The 18854-nt window shown below is 37.4% G+C and overlaps 1 protein-coding gene across 1 annotated transcript in view; it reads right to left on the minus strand.

Annotated features, from left to right (window-relative positions):
- Nucleotides 1–18854, minus strand: part of LOC145992425 (CUGBP Elav-like family member 6) — a 773411-nt gene that overhangs the window by 213226 nt on the left and 541331 nt on the right. Inside the window, exons 3-4 of the mRNA XM_083128809.1 lie at nt 18556–18647; nt 17572–17601 (exon numbers count right to left, since the gene is read on the minus strand). Coding sequence (XP_082984935.1) covers nt 17572–17601; nt 18556–18647 — 122 coding nt within the window. The remainder of the gene's footprint in view (nt 1–17571; nt 17602–18555; nt 18648–18854) is intronic.

An 18854-nucleotide genomic window follows, 5' to 3' on the forward strand; every position in this document is an offset into this window, starting at 1 on the left:
CACAGCGATCATTCGTGACTATCCACAGAATATTTTCCAATGCAGGTCTTTATTCTTAAGCGAGACACATTGACGTAATGTTTTCGTGTATCATACGAAAGATGGTATAGGGGAAAATAAATGGCATGATAAAGTGGTAGAAAATGAGAGAAAGGAATTAACTTAAAGAAGCTAGACTCAGAGGAGAGAGAGAGAGAGAGAGAGAGAGAGAGAGAGAGAGAGAGAGAGAGAGAGAGAGAGAGAGAGAAAGAGAGACGAGGCACAGAGAGTAATAAAGAAATGAGAAACAAAGACAGAGAGGGAAAAGGAAGAGAAGCAAGAGAGAGAGAGAGAGTAAGAGAAAGAGAAATAAATAACGAAATGAGCCATAAAGGGGGAGAGAATATTGTACGAAAAAAACATAAGCGAGAAAAAAAGAGAGAGACGATACGACAAATAGAGAAGTGATGGAAAGAGAGAAATAGAGAAGCGAGAGAGAGAGAAAAAGACACCAAAAATAGAGAAGAGAGAAAAGAAAAAGTGCAATTAAGAAACAAGAGAGCAATTAAGAAACAAGACAGACATAGAGAGTAAGAAAGAAAGAAGACGAATGAAGAAGCGACACTCACACACACACATACACAAAGAAGTGAGGGAGACAGAAACAAAAAAGAAACAGTTGGGACAGAAAACAGGCTAAACTGCAAAATAAATTATGAATTGGAGAAGAAGCAAGCACGAACAAAGAGATATTTAAACTGCTACAAAAAGATATACATGGTGGCTACAAACAAGCAGAAATGAAATTCCCTGACTTTTCCAGGTTTTCCAGGACAAAATTTACATTTTTCCCTGACAATTACAAACTAAACTAAATCGATGTTTTTGCAAATGGAAAGAATAAACTCATACAGATCCACGTATGGTTTTGCTAAGTACCAATATTATCTTCTATTAAATTGACTTAATTTCTCTATTCTCTATGATTTGAATTCAAACTGCAAAATAGTGAATTTGGAAAATTATTACAATTCACAAGCTAAGGAAGGATTATGGAATTTTGTCATACGCAGTAATTTTAAAATAAAATACTTTATTATTTTTAAAGTTACGACTAAATGAGATAAGAGTGAAGAGTGATTGATTAAGAAATACAATTTGTAATTTATCAGTCTCCTTATACATTCTCGGTATTATATGTTGATATTTCCACTCAGGTTTGGAACCCTCTGCTTGCAAGAACCATGAGTGCGGACTCATTTTTCAATGCATAAAGCTACTTCTCTCTTCTCTGTAAAGCAAACAACTTAACTCTTGCATATAAGTGAAACAACTGAATCGAACAAAAGAAAGTGTCATATTTCCTTACATTATCAATGGGATTTCTGCTTCAGTACAGTATATCCAAGTGAAGTGCTGTGAAACTGACAACATGCAGTTATACCATTAATGCTGACGAAAAGGGTATGTAAGTATTAGAAATTTACCGCAAGGAATTTATAGAATTGTGCATTGTATAGGTACCTGATTTAGCTAACCAACACATTAAAACAGGAACACTATAATAATAAAACCTTCTGAAAGTTCATATACGAGGGGCATCCTGAAAAAAGCTCCAATGGTGCCTTTACGCAACACTAGTGGTCGGTGAGCGACACACACACATGCGAGCAGGAAGAAGTGGCATGTAGCTGTAATCTGGTACATTTGCAATGGAGCCGTTTTAGGACAGTTCTAGGTTAAAGATTGCAGCTCTCATACAGTCTCCCACCGACTGCGATGTAGCCTACATTGCACGCTCAGAATTTGGCACAGAGCCACCAGCAATCGTGTGAGGTGTGCAGACCGGACGTCGTGAGTGATAGTATGGTCAGACGATGGTGCAGACAATTCACGGAAGACCAATCGAATGTGAACAACGCCATACAGCTGAGTACATACGAGCCCTTTGCATCACTTCAGGTGAGATATCTTGGACCACTGCCTGTACAGCCCTGGCCTTGAATGTACCGACTTTCATCTCTTTGTTTAACTGAAGAGGTTTCTGGCAGGGCAAGGATTTGACAGCTACACTGCGGTAGAGATAGTTCCAGTCTTTGCTGTCAGACACATATACCATGGGCATACAAAATTTAGTGCCATGCTACGACACATGCCAGAACAACGGTGGTGATTATGCCGGAAATTAGGTTAGGACTCACTGTTACTAATGCAATAAATTACAAATGATATTCTTGTTTTATTTATGCCTAATCGGTAGGGACCTTGTTATTTTATTTTTTTCAAATTGGTGTATTTTCTTATTTTTTATTTTTTACTATACGGTGTTATTTTTCCCAAAATTCACATTTTCATTTTAGCGCATTTTCTGGCAAATATCTGAAATTATACCTTCATGGTGTTTTTAAACTACTGTTTCAAATTGTAAGTCACATGGCTTACGCCTCTTCGTGAGAGTTTGATATCTTGAAAGTTATTTTGGGAAAGTTATTTTCCATACCCCTTTATTAATTTTAAGGTAAGGATATTAGATAATGGAATTTTGGTGTGGAGTTAGGGCCCCACACTTTCTTGATCACGGCTGAAGGTGGGGGTGATGTGATCAGCACCACACTGTTGGCTACCTTTATCCCTCAAAGTTTCCTCAAGGTACCAGCTTCATATGATACTGGGTGGGCGCCGGAGCAGTTTGAATAGGTGGAAAACACCCCGGTTCTCCCCCCCAGGGGATTGACCCCGGGTCTCGCGCATAGTAGTCAGATGCCCCAACGACTGAGCTCCATTATTACTCGCTCGACGAATGCCGATAGTGCGCACTTAGCTTGGTAATTCAAAACATATCTCGTGCGACAAATACGAAGATGTGGCCCTCGTGTGACGGTAGATACGCACTCGATCTCCTGTTAGAACCCTGCCACTTTGCTCTGTGATGCAAATGGTTTTGATAGAAGTTGAAAAAATCGTGGGAAATACATGACTTAATATGGCTGTCGGAATTATTCCACGTACGTATAACTCTATAGTTACTCTTGAGTAAAATGTTGGAAAACTTGCATGTTCTATGTACACAAACATGGCCTAGAAAAGACAAGGATGTTGGATTTCATGGAATTTTTCATTGCATTGTTTTAGGACATTTCTTTTAAAAAATCGCTAAAAATTCTAACAATTCGCATTTTTTGCCAAATTCGCATTATTTCGATATTTCGAACGGGCGAAAAATGTGTCCAGACATCAATGCACATTCCTAAACATAATTTCGCAGCAATTACCATTTTTCACGGTTTTGGCGTTTGCGAAAAATCAATGTACCTACTAATTGGAAATTACTTTCTGGGCACCCCTCGTATAAATCAGTAGATGGAAAGTGAAAATTTAGCAGGGCTGGCAGAGAAAAGTCAATTCTTGAAGGAAGTGATTTGCTGTTATGATTGAATGATTCGAGTAAATATGATATTAAAATATTTACGTATTTATTATTAGTATTTTATTTCATAATATTGGACATTAACTTCACTCAGTGAGAGATTTAAGACCATCTCTCACGAGATTAAACATACAGGACAGAGAGTGCCGTAAATTTCATTGCAATACTAGTGTTGCAGTAAATTTGAGGTTGGGAGCATGCACTTGCCAATTTATACAACGTTCACCAATGCAGATTTATGTTTAACTTTTTCGTGATAGTATTCAATATATATCCCATTTGGTTGGATTCTTCTTGATATCTAAGAATATTGCAATGTCATTGTAAACTTACGTTAACTTGTGCGAAAGCAGAAATATGTCAGGATGATAAAAGAAAGCCTTCGTAAGCACTGCTACATTCAATAAGGTGAAGTGAGCTAGAAGAGTAATAAAATTCCAGCAGCATATTTGCAGTCTAAAGCTGTTCTTGTTTATGCATGCGATTTTTGTTCGATGTTGCAGTCAATGCAATTTCTGTTGCATGTTGTAGTGATATACTTTGTCGGGTGGCGATATTCGACAAAAACCATATGTATCAATGGAACATATCTGTTTCCATGTTCCTTCAGTTTGCCCAACAAAATGCCTTACTACGACGTCCGACAACTATCGGAAGGTGCCACCCACTCTTATCCCCTCCATCTGTTGACAAGTCCCCTTACTACTCCCATATGGACAAGAAAAAATGATAATTCAATGCATTTTCCACGTAATATTTAGAGGCTTAACCTTTACTCTCCCGATGATACCATATGGTATCATCAGAGTAAGGTCGTTCTGGCCCGATGATACCATATGGTATCATGGTGCTGATTACGAAATGAATGTGCTTTTTGGACCTTCATACTCTTATGTTCGGGTGGAAACTCTGACACAGGTCTGGAGCAAGCCTGGGAAATTCATATTGATGACCAACCTCCCCCCTCTCCGCAACATATCCATGCCACATTTCCGAACAGAGTTTCACACTTTGGCTCATTATTCAACTTGTATGGCACCCAGGAACATGAAACATGTTTCAATCTCTTTGGAAACGTCCATTCTTTGAAGAGAATACTAAGGTTTGCGCCTTCTCCCCAAAATAGCGGGAGAAGAGGAGGTAAACTCCAGATTTTTAGGTTTTTTTTTTCATTGAAATTCGGTGGTCGCGCCCCCAAACCTCCCTTCCTCGGTTCGGTGTTCTGAATTGTACACGGTTGCATGCTCTGATGTTTTAGCTGCAAACCAAAACTTATCCGAAGTAGATTGCTCCCATAGTGCCCAAGTTATAACAATATTCCTCCAAAAATGCAAATTACCTATTTTTCGTAAAAAAAACAGTTTCACATTTTGGCATATTATTCAACTTGTATGGCACCAACAACATGAAACATGTTTCATTCTCTTGAGAAATGTCCATTCTTTGAAAAGAATGTAGCAAACTACAGATTTTTGTTTTTTCCATTGAAATTCGGGGTTCGCACCCCCCAAACCCCCTTCCTTGGTTCGGCGTTCTGAATTGTACACGGTTGCATGCTATGATGTTTTATCTGAAAAACAAAACATATCCGAAGTAGATTTCTCCCTTAGTGCCCGAGTTATAACAATTTTCCTCCAAAAATGGAAATTACCTATTTTTCGTAAAAAAACAAAATTCACATTTTGGCTTATTATTCAACTTGTATGGCACCCAAGAACATAAAACATGTTTCATTCTCTTGAGAAGCGTCCATTCTTTTAAAAGAATACTAAAGTTCGCGCCTTCTCCCCAAAATAGCTGGAGAAGAGGGGGCAAACTCCAGATTTTTGTTTTTCAATTGAAATTCGGGGGACGTGCCCCCAAGCCCCCCTTTCTCGGTCCTGTGTTTTAAATTGTACACCGTTGGATGCGTTGATGTTTTAGCTGCAAAACAAAACTTATCCGAAGTAGATTGCTCCCATAGTGCCCGAGTTATAACAATTTTCGTCAGAAGTGTGTTGGAAGTCAATGAAAACTAAATTCCCTGACATTTCCCTGACTTTTTTTGACACCTCAAATTCCCTGACTTTTCCCGGTTTTCCAGGTTTTCCAGGTCTGTCGCCACTCTGGATATAGGAAAAGAAATAGATAAAACAATTACAAATAAAATGGAGAAGAGAATAATAATGCAGGCAATTTTTTCTTGTACCAGGAGTGTCGAGTGAACACCCCTCAAGCCTTTCCCCAGGCGTCCATATTTGAGGTCATAGTAATGCAAGTAACTCATTGACAAAGAAAGAATATTGAATCCCGAACCAACGAAAATAGTTGTCCAATATAAAAAAGACGGCAATTCCAAACTTGGCTTGGATGACTGGGATTCGCATTTCGTTTTGGATTTGGCTCCTTTGGAACTTTCTTGTCCAATTCTGAATAAGACGTGGCCATATATATCAATGCTCACCCTTAAGGACCATATAAACTTTTCATCCCACATCATGTTCTGGTGTTTTAATGCCTCATGAAAGACGAATCACCTATCGGTTCGATTGTGTTCGGTTGGCATAATTTATTTTCGTGCCTCAAGGTGCTGAACGCCACTTGCGGCAACAAACAAACGAGGATCGGAGACACTCTGTGTTGCTCTGAGTACTGTATACTCGAATAGTTTCTTACTCGCGCAGTTGTTAACACGATGGTGCTGGCTAGAGAGCTCTGTTACGAGTTACTCCTACGAGCGAGGGTGAAAACTTCCGTTGCGCGAACACAAAAACAAGCAAAGGAAAGAATACGCTTGGCAACATTGAAATTCGCCGACAAAAAATTCCCCCTCCCCAAAGCAGCCATTAGGGAAAAACGATTTTGTCAAAATACCATTCTGCGCTGTGATTGCACACCGGTTAGTTCAGCGGCTCCATTATAGTGGCCAAAGGGCAGCAGTACACGCTGCTCGATAGCTGGTAATTGCAGTCGTCCCCCCTTCACTCAATACCGATCCCTCTCGCGTGTTTATTGGTGCAGTCGTCTCGGGTCACTACTTGCGCAGAGACTTGATTTCGTTCGCTTACTCCATAGATAGCTGGGACAGAGTGTAGAAGCGTATCTTCTTTACACTAGTGTCATCTATGGCGAACCACGAAACTATTTCCAGCTAGAGCGCAGTATGCTTATTCTAATTAGCTAAGCTCTAAGTTCGGTTGATTGGTATTATCATGAAAACTGTAAGTGAGATTTGCTAAAAGCTTTCACGTACGTTAGAGTTTGATTTCCATGTGAAATATTTACAGCTGCTTCCTTCGAAATAAAATACGTTTATCCTGCACCTACTTTTAGACAATCCTCGACTCTGCAGTTAAGAACGTTGAATAATCCCTTAACTCGTGTTGCAAACATGCTGGAGACTTTAAAATATACTTTTTCCAAATTCCATTCGTGTAAACTTGTTTCCTATGTGCTCTATTGTATGGGAAATTTGTGCACTCAACACTTCTATGCTTTATTCGTTCAAAGACATAAATTTTCTTTGATATTTTATTTCTTATAACCACAAAATACCGTGCGTCCATTTCGATCTGCAGCCGAGAGATCGGGAGAAGCGTGGCGGGCGGCGCTGGTGGAGATGCCGACATTTGCGGCCTGTAATGCCCGCTTATTTTTATGGACATATGCAGACATTCATATAAATATTGCAAAACGAGCACTAACCTGTGTTATAATTTATCATCTGCAATTCATCCAAGTTCTGCCCTTATATACACAAAAAATACGCTTTAGAAACGATGTTAAGAGCCACAGATAATAAAACATTTTAATCATAGTTTTGACCAGTAACGTCCTGCTTAAGTTTATATCCTTGAAAGAGTTTTGTGCCGATGGTGATCGTTTGGATGTTTCGAATGTGCAACACTGTATCAAGATTACGCTGTAGACGAATCCGTTAAAAGTCAATGGTGTTCGTGACCTTCCTTGCAATCCGAAATCTACGAGCTCGAGTTTTTTGTTCCTTCGCAACAGAGCTGTGAATATAGTGGCGACCAGATGTAAACCAAGAGCGTGTTAATTTCGTACTGTGCGCAAGAGTGTTATTATTGGTTACTTGCCGTTACTTGTTTGTGTTATTGCAGTGTGTATGTGTGTTGTGTCAGTGAGAGGATTGGAATGCCAGCCCCAAGGTTCACGTTACGAGGGGGGCTGGTAAGTTCTCAGCCCGAAACCAGAAGGATTTTAGCTACAGGCACGAAAGTTTCAGGCTATTCAACGTATTCTCCCCGAAAGTCTACACACTTGGCACTTGGTGGATATCAGTTTGAACAACTCTTATAACACAGGTTAGTGCTCGTTTTGCAATATTTATATAAATGTCTGCATATGTCCATAAAAATAAGCGGGCATTACAGGCCGCAAATGTCGGCATCTCCGTCAGCGCCACCCGCCACGCTTCTCCCGATCTCTCGGCTGCAGATCGAAATGGACGCACGGTATATGTGTATCAGATAGAGATGCAACGTTTAGAGAAAGTTTCAAACTCAGAGACATCTGTTGGTTGCTACCAAACTACTAGAAGCTTACGTGCGATCCTCCCTAGCCAATTGATCATTTTCCCTCCTATTCACACAAAACAATTAATTTCATCAAATTTATTTGATGCTCCTGTAATGTATTGAATAATGCACTGAAGTTCTTTGCCCTTTGTCAAGAATGAGGTTCAATTGATTGATTGAGTTATTTTACGTCACTTTTCTGACACTTTTGGCGAATCACGGCAATGAGGATGAGTGATGTCATGATGGAATTGATGAATACCAATGCTCAGGCTGAGATTCGAACCCGAGTCCCCTGTCGCCGTAGCTAAATATGGATGTGGAGCTGAACTTTAATACATCAATTGATGCACCTTAATGCATCTTTCTCGACGACGCACTTAAGTGAGTGCACTTGGTGGGAGCTACAGACATTATGCATGTTATTTTCAGGTGATGCATTCACTTTTCTGTGTGTATAGTCCTAGAATGCGGCATGCGCCCTTGATAACGATTAGAGATACCTCCCAAATTGATCCGCCAATAGAAAATTCGACTGGTAAAACTAAAAATGTACAACGGTGTAGCTTGATGGAGAATTAGTATTAACTTTTCTTATTTGTATGTCATCGGCGTATTGCATGTTTCTGGTACGGTACGCCAGAGCACACAGAAAAAGGTGTATTTCAACGCCGACAGCTTTAAGCGTCCTTCTCGCCGTCAATTTCCTCAAAGTTCTCCCCATAGGATTGGGAGAGGGGGCTTTAATCAAATACGGGCACCCTAAGTTCGGTAAACGAATCCGGAAGTCTTCGGAGGCAAAGGGCCACGTCCGGCATCTCAAACAATCGCGAATCGGTCTCCTTGTTTGGAGAAATCGTGATGGGGTCAGCGAGCCTCCATTTATACCTATCCAGAAATCTTCCTGGGTCTTCTCTCTCTGGCTTATCTCGGAGCAGAGCACAGTGATTTTACCTCCTGGATGCTGAAATAGGCGAATTATTGTTTCGTTGCTCTGTAATACGGCTGCCTCCTCACAGTGGCCTATATAAAATAATATTTCGATAGACATTTTTTAAATCTGTGTCTGTTATTTAGAACAGAACTTGGTAGTTCATGAACGTAATTTTAATTGTGTGTTTTTCTTACGTTTGTGATCCTTTTGGGTTTATTGGTCATTTTCTCCGCATTGAATAAGTATTCCATTCGTATGCTGGGTCAACTCTTTGGTTTTACCGAAATAAACATGTCTGCTCTCAAATTTTCTACAAAAAAAAAACATTCCACCTAAAATTGAAAACTGCTCTCCGATCTGGTCTATGGCGTGCTACTCAAATTTAGATAGATTAAATTCCGTTCCAAATTTCTTCCTGGACATTGAGTTCATAGATAGCGTCGTCGCCTTGTAATCAAGGGATCCCGGTTCGATACCCGGTGGAGGCACATGCCACAGTGCTTCGGATCCCACTTTAAACTGTAGGTCCAGTCCCAGTGGACTTAAAACACCGAATCAATCAATCTATCAAAATATCCAGACTCCTCGCGAGTGACATAAACTAGCAAACCATATATTCTACCATAATACAGCATACGTCAGCATCAGAAGTAACGGCTTTCTTTAGGAAATTAACTTTCGAGTGCCTTCTCGCTTGTCAAAAGCCAACATTAACAGCCTCATACAGCGTTAGACTGTCCAGCCAATAGAATAATTTATTAAGCCAAATAAGACATTTTTTTGAAAATCAGGCTATTTTGCGAAAATATGTCACTTTAGGGCATGTAATTTTAGTTTACTTTGTTACATTTTGTTATTATTTTCTGCTGTTAGTATATTCCAATGTAAAATGGCTAATGCTGCATTTTGAATCCTTTGTTAAATAATTGTAATTATTTTAGCTTTTATTGTATTTTTATCACTATCTTGCGGCTTATGGTCATTCCGTGTATTTTAGGGGTATTTCCTCACTGACCACTAGATGTCTCACAAAGACTGCGATAGGTCAAAACTTGCACTAAAATTATACGTTTAGTATTTAAGTTGTTTTTACGTAATCCAAACAAGGATTTTATTATGAAGTTTAAATATTAGAGTAAAAAGAATGATATGATCCTCCCGAACCATATCAAAGATTCGGTCATATTTAATATTATTCTTAATTATTTTACTTTTTATATTCACTATAAAAACGTTATGAAAGATAATAGTTGAACTAATGACCTAATTCTGTCATTCGTTTAGAAAATGTTATTTGCAAGCTTCTTGAAAGCAAAATCTTTCATTGTTGACAATTAGTCAAAAATATGTGTTCTCAGTTTTAGAATCAAACTATTATGAATGCCATAAGAGCTAAATTTCAGTTGGAGATATTAGTAATATAAGCCTTATGGACACTGGAAAGAAGTTTTTAAGAATGTGACAACTTTATAGTAGAGAATATTATAGAAACTTTATGGATCATAATTGTTGTTTTAGACATAGAAAAAATGAACCTTATGGAACATACTGTTTAATCTTTAGAATATTGCCATTATACACAAATTAGTTCTGCATATCACAGCTGTAGCTATGTTTATCTTTTGTGTCACGGGAGGCGCTCTGCTTGACATGCGGGGGTATAAATACAGCTTCGGAACCTAATTCGGGGGCATTTTCATCACCGACTCCGATGGATTAACATCTTAAATACACAGCTCCCTTTATGGGAGGGTTCAAGAACTCAGTCTTCGTTCCCAAATTAGCTTAGAGACATAGTTATTCTGTCGTATGGGTAGGTTCGCCCTGTGGACATGCTAACATGTCACCATACGAAAGAATAAGTTCATTTCAACTTTATTTTGAAGTTTTCTGAAATTTTAAATAAAATCTTCACAAAATATTGTTAAATTTCGACTCAGAACTTACTGTTATTCTGACGCATGGGTAGGTTCGCCCTGTGGACATGTTAACATGTCACCATGCGTGAGAATAAGTTAATTTACGATTACTCACAACTTTGTGATAATTCAGTTTGATTTCTTCGAAACGTATACGTAATATATTTTCAATTTTTGCATAAAGCAACAGGACTTAATGTTATTCTGCCGTATGAGTAGGTTCGCCCTGTGGGCATGCTAACATGCCATCATCATACGGAAGAATAAGTTCAGATTATTTCGTGTCCATGATTATTATTTATTGATCAGGTTATTCATTATTGATATCTGGCATGGTTAGGTTTCGCCCTGTGAACATGCTAACATGTTGCCATACCCGATATCAAGTCGATGTCTCTAATATTTTACGAATTATAGCAGTTTGTATTTCTGCATATATCTTGAAGCCAGACCATAATGTCCAATTTATATTAAAATCGGAGTCAATACTTAAAACCTTCGCCAGTCACGTCAAAGTTATGCTTCATTATGTCAAGGAGCGTTCATAAAGTTCCAAGCAAGCGCCTGGACGTCTTTATATAACTGATATGACAGCTTGATCCATATTATGTAAATAAACTGCAAAAGTCGCGTAGATTTAATTATAAGAAGGAAATCTGTTCTGTCCTTTATTTATGGAGATCTGTAACTAAGATGTAAATTTATAAAAGTATCTTGAAAATAAACCATCTTCAGGAAAATAATTGCCCATAAAGAAGCCTACTGAAGACGCAGACCTTTCTTCGGAAACAGATGTTATTCATTTATAAAATCTCCCTTTTCCATAGCCTATCAAATGATTTAGTACATAACAGTCGAAGCTTCATATCCCATGTATTTGTATTACTATACCCGTACCTGAGAGGGGTCAGAGTATCCCATTAGCCCACTGAGTTTTAGCCGAGGTGAAGAAACAGATGACATAGGATATTGAAAGGTGATTGAAGGAAATAGGAAGGTAAAGATGAGGATGGACGCTTTGTCTTCGTGATTTTTTTTAATGTAATAGCTGCGATTGTATAGTTTTTCGAAGGCGATTTATGCTCGAGGACGCTGACGACAGAGGGTGGCCTAAAGGTTCGAGAGAGGAACCGCCACGAAGCCTAGTTCAGTATGAGAGCAGCCTAAAGTGTCGCGATGGATGTTTCCGCTCACTTTCTTCGTCTCCTTCGAAGTTTAGAGCTGGCGATCGAGCGCAGGTCTCTCCCCAGACATGCAGCTAAGCAATGATGATTTCAAAAGGATGGTATTTGTTTTCCCTCATCAGTTGTTATGTTTTCCTTCCCAATTTTGCGTAACGCTATGTGTCGCTCTTCATAGTCATGCATCTGTTGATATGTGCTGATAGAAATATTGGCAGCCCTGAAAGGACTCCCCTGGGATTGGAGGAAAGGAAATGAAGGGAGAGTGATCACGGCACCTTTCAAGAAATTATACAAATTCAAATGTTTCGTTGATACTGTTTACATTTTAAATTCGTTTGCAGTAACATTTAAGAAAAATATAAAAGTTCAAAAATTTCAAGAACGTGGAATCATTCTATCCTTCTCTTGAAAATGCACCTGTTATATTTTGCATATTATAGTTTTATACTGATTTTGGGTATACCTTGGCCTACTGAAAGCACTCGTGGCGTTGCTTCTTCCAAAACTCTTCAACGGAAAATCCAGCTTAAAGCCTACTTTGCATCATAAGACACGTGGTCGGAGATACCTTCAAGAACTGTTGCAGCCCGCTGTAAATAACAAGTACCATACAATTGAACTTAATATCGTTAGCTGCAGTAATTTAAACCACCAAACATCCGGTTTTGTCAAATTGTTTAAGTCATATCACAAAAACTTGACTCTTCTGCCATTTGTGAAAAAAAATCGAGCTTACAATTTAATAACTCAAGCAGCTTTGTCCAATTTTCAAGAAATGGCATTTTCTTATAATTCCACGCTCACTTTATTGGAATTTTTAGGTTATCATATTCATATCCCTAAGTGTATTGTATTTTGGCTATTTGCAGTAAGTTTTCTGTCATTCTTTGGCTAATCGCGACGCTGAGGATAGGTGATGGCATGATGAAATTGCTGACTGGACTCTTTCAATGGACGCCTATGATGAGGTCGACAATCCAATGCGGGAACTTTGGTGGTGAGCCCGAAAGTCAACAGAAACTGTTGTGATATGCTGCTGCAAGTTAAATTCGATTCCGACCAAGGTGGATTAATTTAAATCAGGTATTTTTAAAAACATGTACTGATTTAAATGACTCTAAATGAATATTTCATAGAATAATGTATATATTTTTTTTTGTAAATATCAGAATTACTTTTAATGGAAGTATATTTATCTAAAAATCACTTAATGGTGTTTATTACTCTAAGAAAAGAAAATAAAGGAAACAAAATATATGTACTGATGAGGTCAAGCTCATTAAAAAGGAAATGTAATATGTAGAACTAGGATTTTGATGCAAATGCATCTTTTGTTTTTTGGTAAGGCAGAAACACTGCATAAGTAGATAGGAACGTGTTTTACACGTAAGTGAATAAATTGGGATGCCTTTGTTAGGGCTTTTTTTTTGCATTTTTTGACCCTTTTGAGAGTAAAGGTCATTTTTTAAATTTTTAAACCGTTTAAGTCATTTTTCGGCCTTTTAAAAGTCATTTTATGCATTTTTCTACATTTGGTGAAAGAAGGGACATTTTACATGCAAATGGAACACTTTGAAGGAGAGAGGTTCCCGACTCTCGTCTCATTGCCTTCAGCGCAGTTCTGAATGACTGTGTTTGAAGAAACAAAGAAATTCTGTGCACTATTGTTGACACAAGCTGTTGTGTAACAATTCAGCTCAAACAATGTGATAAACAACGTTTTGTGCTCTGTATTGGACATTTTATCAGGGAAGCAATTTGCACTCTATGGAATTGAAAGTGACTTAACAGCAAGTGATATTGTTCATTTCAAGTACGCTCATCTTGTGTCGGTGGAAGTCGAGAGAATTTTTTCCGTGTACAAAGATCCGACAATCATTCACTTTTGAAAATTTGCATATGATTTTCGTTGTGTACTGCAACTCAGTACTTAAAGTGTAAAAGATGACAAAATGTGAACTTTCTTACTTGTACTACCATACGCAATGAACATGTGATAGATACTGTAACGTTAATTTGTAATTTGAATTTCTCTTGGTAGTTTATAAATTTGTTTTACGAATCTTGCAGAATTTTTAGGTCATTTTTCTAAGTTTATAGGGCATTTTCTTGCATGTATTAGGTCATAAATGCATTTTTAAAGGTCATTTTTTGGCAAATTTAAGGTCATCAAAATCATAGCCACACTTAAATTTCTCTTGCTTAAAATTTAATAATTTTTATGAGCAAAATTAGCAAACGTTTCTTGTGAATAACAAACAAAATACTAATCATGTTAAATAGTAAATAGTGTCATTATCATTAAACTGTAAATAAACATGGCAGCTGATATTTTACAAAATATCATTATAAAAATTGCCGAAATAAGTTACAAAGGCTACAAAAATATTTTAAGTTACAATTATATACTGTAGTCCATCCATAATGTTCTCTTTTCACTGGAAGAAGTTACTGAAATTATTATATTTTCATTAACCCACTCAACAAGTATTTCCATACTACGTTCATATTTACAGTATCAGAAACATAAAAATGCACACTGACATGTCTTTCTTTTTTTTCAATCAAACTGTTCGAATATTTCACAGGGCCGTCTAACTGAAAAAGCATTTCTATAAAAAAAAACATATCTATATGTATGGCGGCAATAACATACAAGCAATTTTAAGCGTGCTTTATCCAAAAGTAAAATGAGATCGATTTAAACTAAAAAAAATCATCAAAATGATTTTTTAAAATAAAAAAACATGATTTATATCCACCCTGATTCCGACCCAAAGAGTTAAATATCTGGAAATCCACTTCATTGAAGAAAATCTTTCTCTCGTGGTCTTAGGAACTCAAAATGCCCATAAATAATAGCCTTGACAAAAACCTAAATCGTTGTCTTATTTAAAACATGTTTTCGACTCAAAAGTCAACACTACAACATTAGTCTATAGTATTCTAACAACAGCCTACATTCTAAACTATGGACAAAATGCAATTAAATTACGATATAAGTTATTGAACAGTTCCGGAAAATTATAGTAAAAATATCAATAGGCAAGTTTTTACTTGATTTGATGGATTGATTAGTTTCATTTACCTCGCTTTTCTGCCACTTCTGGCTAATTCGCGAAGACGAGGATGAGTGATGATATTTTTTTTTGGTTTTTTTATTAATTATTGAGAAAATTTCAGATACAGCACGTAGCCATTTTACACTGAAATCAGTAACAATGAAAAGAACAAAAATAAAAATAACAAATCAAGATAGCACAATTAACTATTATTTAGCAACATCTGTTCTGATGTTTGACCGAAAGGCGTACTCTGTGGAAAATACATCAGCACGTGATGGGAGGTCGTTATATTGGGTGGGAAGTCTGTGGAAGAGCGATCATTTTTTAATTTCCAGTCTAGGCTTTTTTGTGTAAAATAGATTTGAGTTGCGTGTTGGACTCGAAAGTGGAATTCCTGGAGGAGGGTGTTGCAACGGATTTTGCCATTGATAATTTTGTAAAGATACCTAAAATCATTCAATAAACGGCGCTCATAGGGAGTCTGTAAGTTTAGAAAGGACCCTGAAAAATTACGTAATGAGGGAAACCTGCAACGGACTATAGGAAGGAAAAAGTTAAGAACAGAATCGATTCTGCAGAGCTGAGTGGGACATGCCATGGACCAGACGGGAGAGCAGTTTTCTATTATTGGGGAAATGAATGATTTGAAGTACAAGGTGAGGGCTGAGATGTCACTAATTTCGGTGAAACGATACAGTAAACCTAAGAGACGCATAGCATTTTTTGTCGTGCCTGTAATATGTTCTTCAAATGTGAGTTTTTGGTTAAAAACAATGCCTAGGTCTTTATGAGAGGATACTGCTTTGATGTTATTGCCAAAGATGACTTTAACAGGTTCTTTTTGAGAGAGATGGTGAGAGTAGTACATTTTTCAGGATTTAATGTAAGTTTCCATGTCAGGGACAATGTAAAAAACGTTGTTATGTCATTCTGGGGAAGATGAGCATCGTTGGAAGTGGAGATTTCTCTGAAAATCTTACAGTCATCTGCGAAAAGAAGGTAATTACTAGAGGCGGCTGTGAGATGGTCGGTAAGGTCATCGACGAATAATGTGAACAAGAGGGCTCCTAGAAGACAGCCCTGTGGCACTCCAGAAAGGACGGGAAGAAAGTTAGATAGAGTTCCTGGAAGGACTACACGTTGTTGGCGATCGCTAAGGTAATCTGTGAACAAGTTAACAAAGTTACCATGAATGTTGAATCTATTGCATAATTTGTGAATCAAAAGACGATGACTGACAGTATCGAAAGCTTTGGCTAGAGCAAAATATATATAACGTCCAGTTGTGAATTATTTGAAATACACTTCATAGCATGTGAGAGAAAAACAGACAGGTTCGAAAGACAGGAACTACCAGAAAGAAAACCATGTTGATTTGAGCTTAGGTACGGAGAGACAAATGTATATAGCAATGTATGGCATTGATGAAGGAGCACTCACGAGGAGCTCCCATACTGGGATTCGAACCCGGGACCCCTGGCGTTGTAGGCCGCTCTGCTAACCATTGAGGTCGGCCCTTGTTAAAAGAGTTGCACATTCTCCAGAACGGAGAGATTGACAGAGGTGAAGTTTTAGTCTCTGACAATTAAATATTTTGTGTATTTTGGCCTGCCATACAAAAAATAATATTAAAATTGTTATCTGACAATACACATATTCAAGTCCACCTACCATACTTTTGATTGCATTGTAACGAAATACCGAATCGTTTCCATGTCGTCGGAAGGTTACTTATTAACTGAAGTTGTATCGTGGAAGTAGGTTGAGGTTTTCTCCATAGGCTTTGCATTCCAGATAGCAAGGAATTTGAATGCGCTCGAGCATTTATTTGTTGAATTCCAGATTAATGAGATATATTCTAGTTTTCAGAGCATGTAGGAATAGCAAAGAGCTTTCATTTTTGTAAACTCCTGCTTTGATGTAATTTTGCCAAGTTGTTGACCGCGTAATTAGTCAACAATTTATATATGCTTATTAAAATTAGGCTTCGATGTTAATGTCACTCCGAGGTTTTTCAATTTCATTTTTTGCGTGTGGTTTGAATATCTAAATGCACTGTGTATCGGTCCAGCACACATTTCCCAGTGCCTGAATTACAGTTTATATTTAATTTTTCAAAAAGAGCGGGTAAACATATACGTAATCCGTGCTCCTCTTACTGATCCAAAGCATAAAATTCGTTTATCTGAGAAACGATATGAAATACATGTATCAATCCGGACAACATAATCTTCACTGAACCCCTGTTTTGCGTCTTTAAGGGGACCAAGGTAAAAAAACTTAAATTGTTGGGAAATGTTAAATCCGGGAAATTTTTATAACCTTTTCTGTTTGAGACTATGAAGATTGAATGTATAATGATTTAAAAAGCAAAATTCGAGAACGTAAAATCAGGGTTCCACTGTATTACTTTTCTCTTTATAAAATATTTATATTGTGATTTATATGTGCCGCCTCCCTTATAATATAATAAAACCTCACTTACAACAAAATATAATGATAACAAAGTAACAAGCACAGATGATTGAAAGTAATCAACTTACTTCGCGTGGATAAGCAGAACAGCTCTGCACCTAGGAGAGAAATTACTTAAAATGTAAACAAATAATAATAAAGTTATAATTATTACACGAAGCTTTAGCAGTGCAAATAGTGCTTAGTAAACAGTCAAACCAGAGCAAACACGAAAAATCAGTTCATGAAGAACATCTGATTACCTATGCACATCAAAACAGCATCACGAGGAATGACATCGTCTAGCCATGGCAGCTGCGATACTTTAGGCAACAAAACATCCACAATTATGTGACAACAATAACACCAACAATGAAGACAACATCTATGAAGACACCTAACTAAAGCGAAACGAAAAATCGTGTATCTAGTGCTAGCAGTGCTAAGCGTACGATGTTAGCATCCATACACTTTTAAATTATTGTGAGTCATGGCATTGTTACTGTTATAAGTATAGATCATACATACATCAAGAGAATGTAGGTGCTTTATTAATATATGATATTAAATATATTGTAGAACACAAGTTATAGTGTAGGAATTGTATTAAAAGTAACACATAGAGCATTTATGATACAATAATCAGAATATACTGATTAAACAATGAAGAAGAGAGAAAATGATGTGATTGACAACAATAGCCCTCTTTGCAGTGCTGTGTTTGCATGTACATTGTTGAGTGTTTATTGATATTAGACATATTGTTGCAAAGAAATATAGCATATAACTACTTACATACACTGTTAGACGCTTCAGGTAACATCAATGTTTAGTGCGTTAGTATCGCTAGCATAACTATTGGAGGCAACAACAAATTTATCCTCATACACAACACCAAAACAACACGATGAATGACAACAACGAACAGTGACGACAACTACACATTGACGTAGCAATAACTCTGTACACTAACAAAAAACGGGGGAAGGAGAAATTATATAAACAATAAAATAAACAAGCAAAAAAGACAACAACTCGCTGTGACACAACAGCCCCACCTAGTGACAACGTACCACAACACCATTTGCGACGGAGAATATATTTGAGAAGACGCAGAAAACCACAAGTGGGGTCCCAAGGCTTGTGCGAAAACCTCAGTCAGTCCCTGCAATATAGACAAGAAAACAAAAGCGACTCAGTACTATGAACTCAATTTTAAATACCATATTTCTCCCCTTTTTATTTAACATAATGGAATCCACAGGTAGAAATTATATATGAGGGTCAGTCAATAATTCCGTACCTTTGCTGTAATTTCTTTAGGTTTTTCATATTGCTATCTGCGCGCGCATGTAAATAGAGAGTGAATTTG

The sequence above is a fragment of the Lepisma saccharinum genome, chromosome 9, assembly GCF_977018435.1.
Source record: "Lepisma saccharinum chromosome 9, izLepSacc3.1, whole genome shotgun sequence".
Taxonomy (NCBI): domain Eukaryota; kingdom Metazoa; phylum Arthropoda; class Insecta; order Zygentoma; family Lepismatidae; genus Lepisma; species Lepisma saccharinum.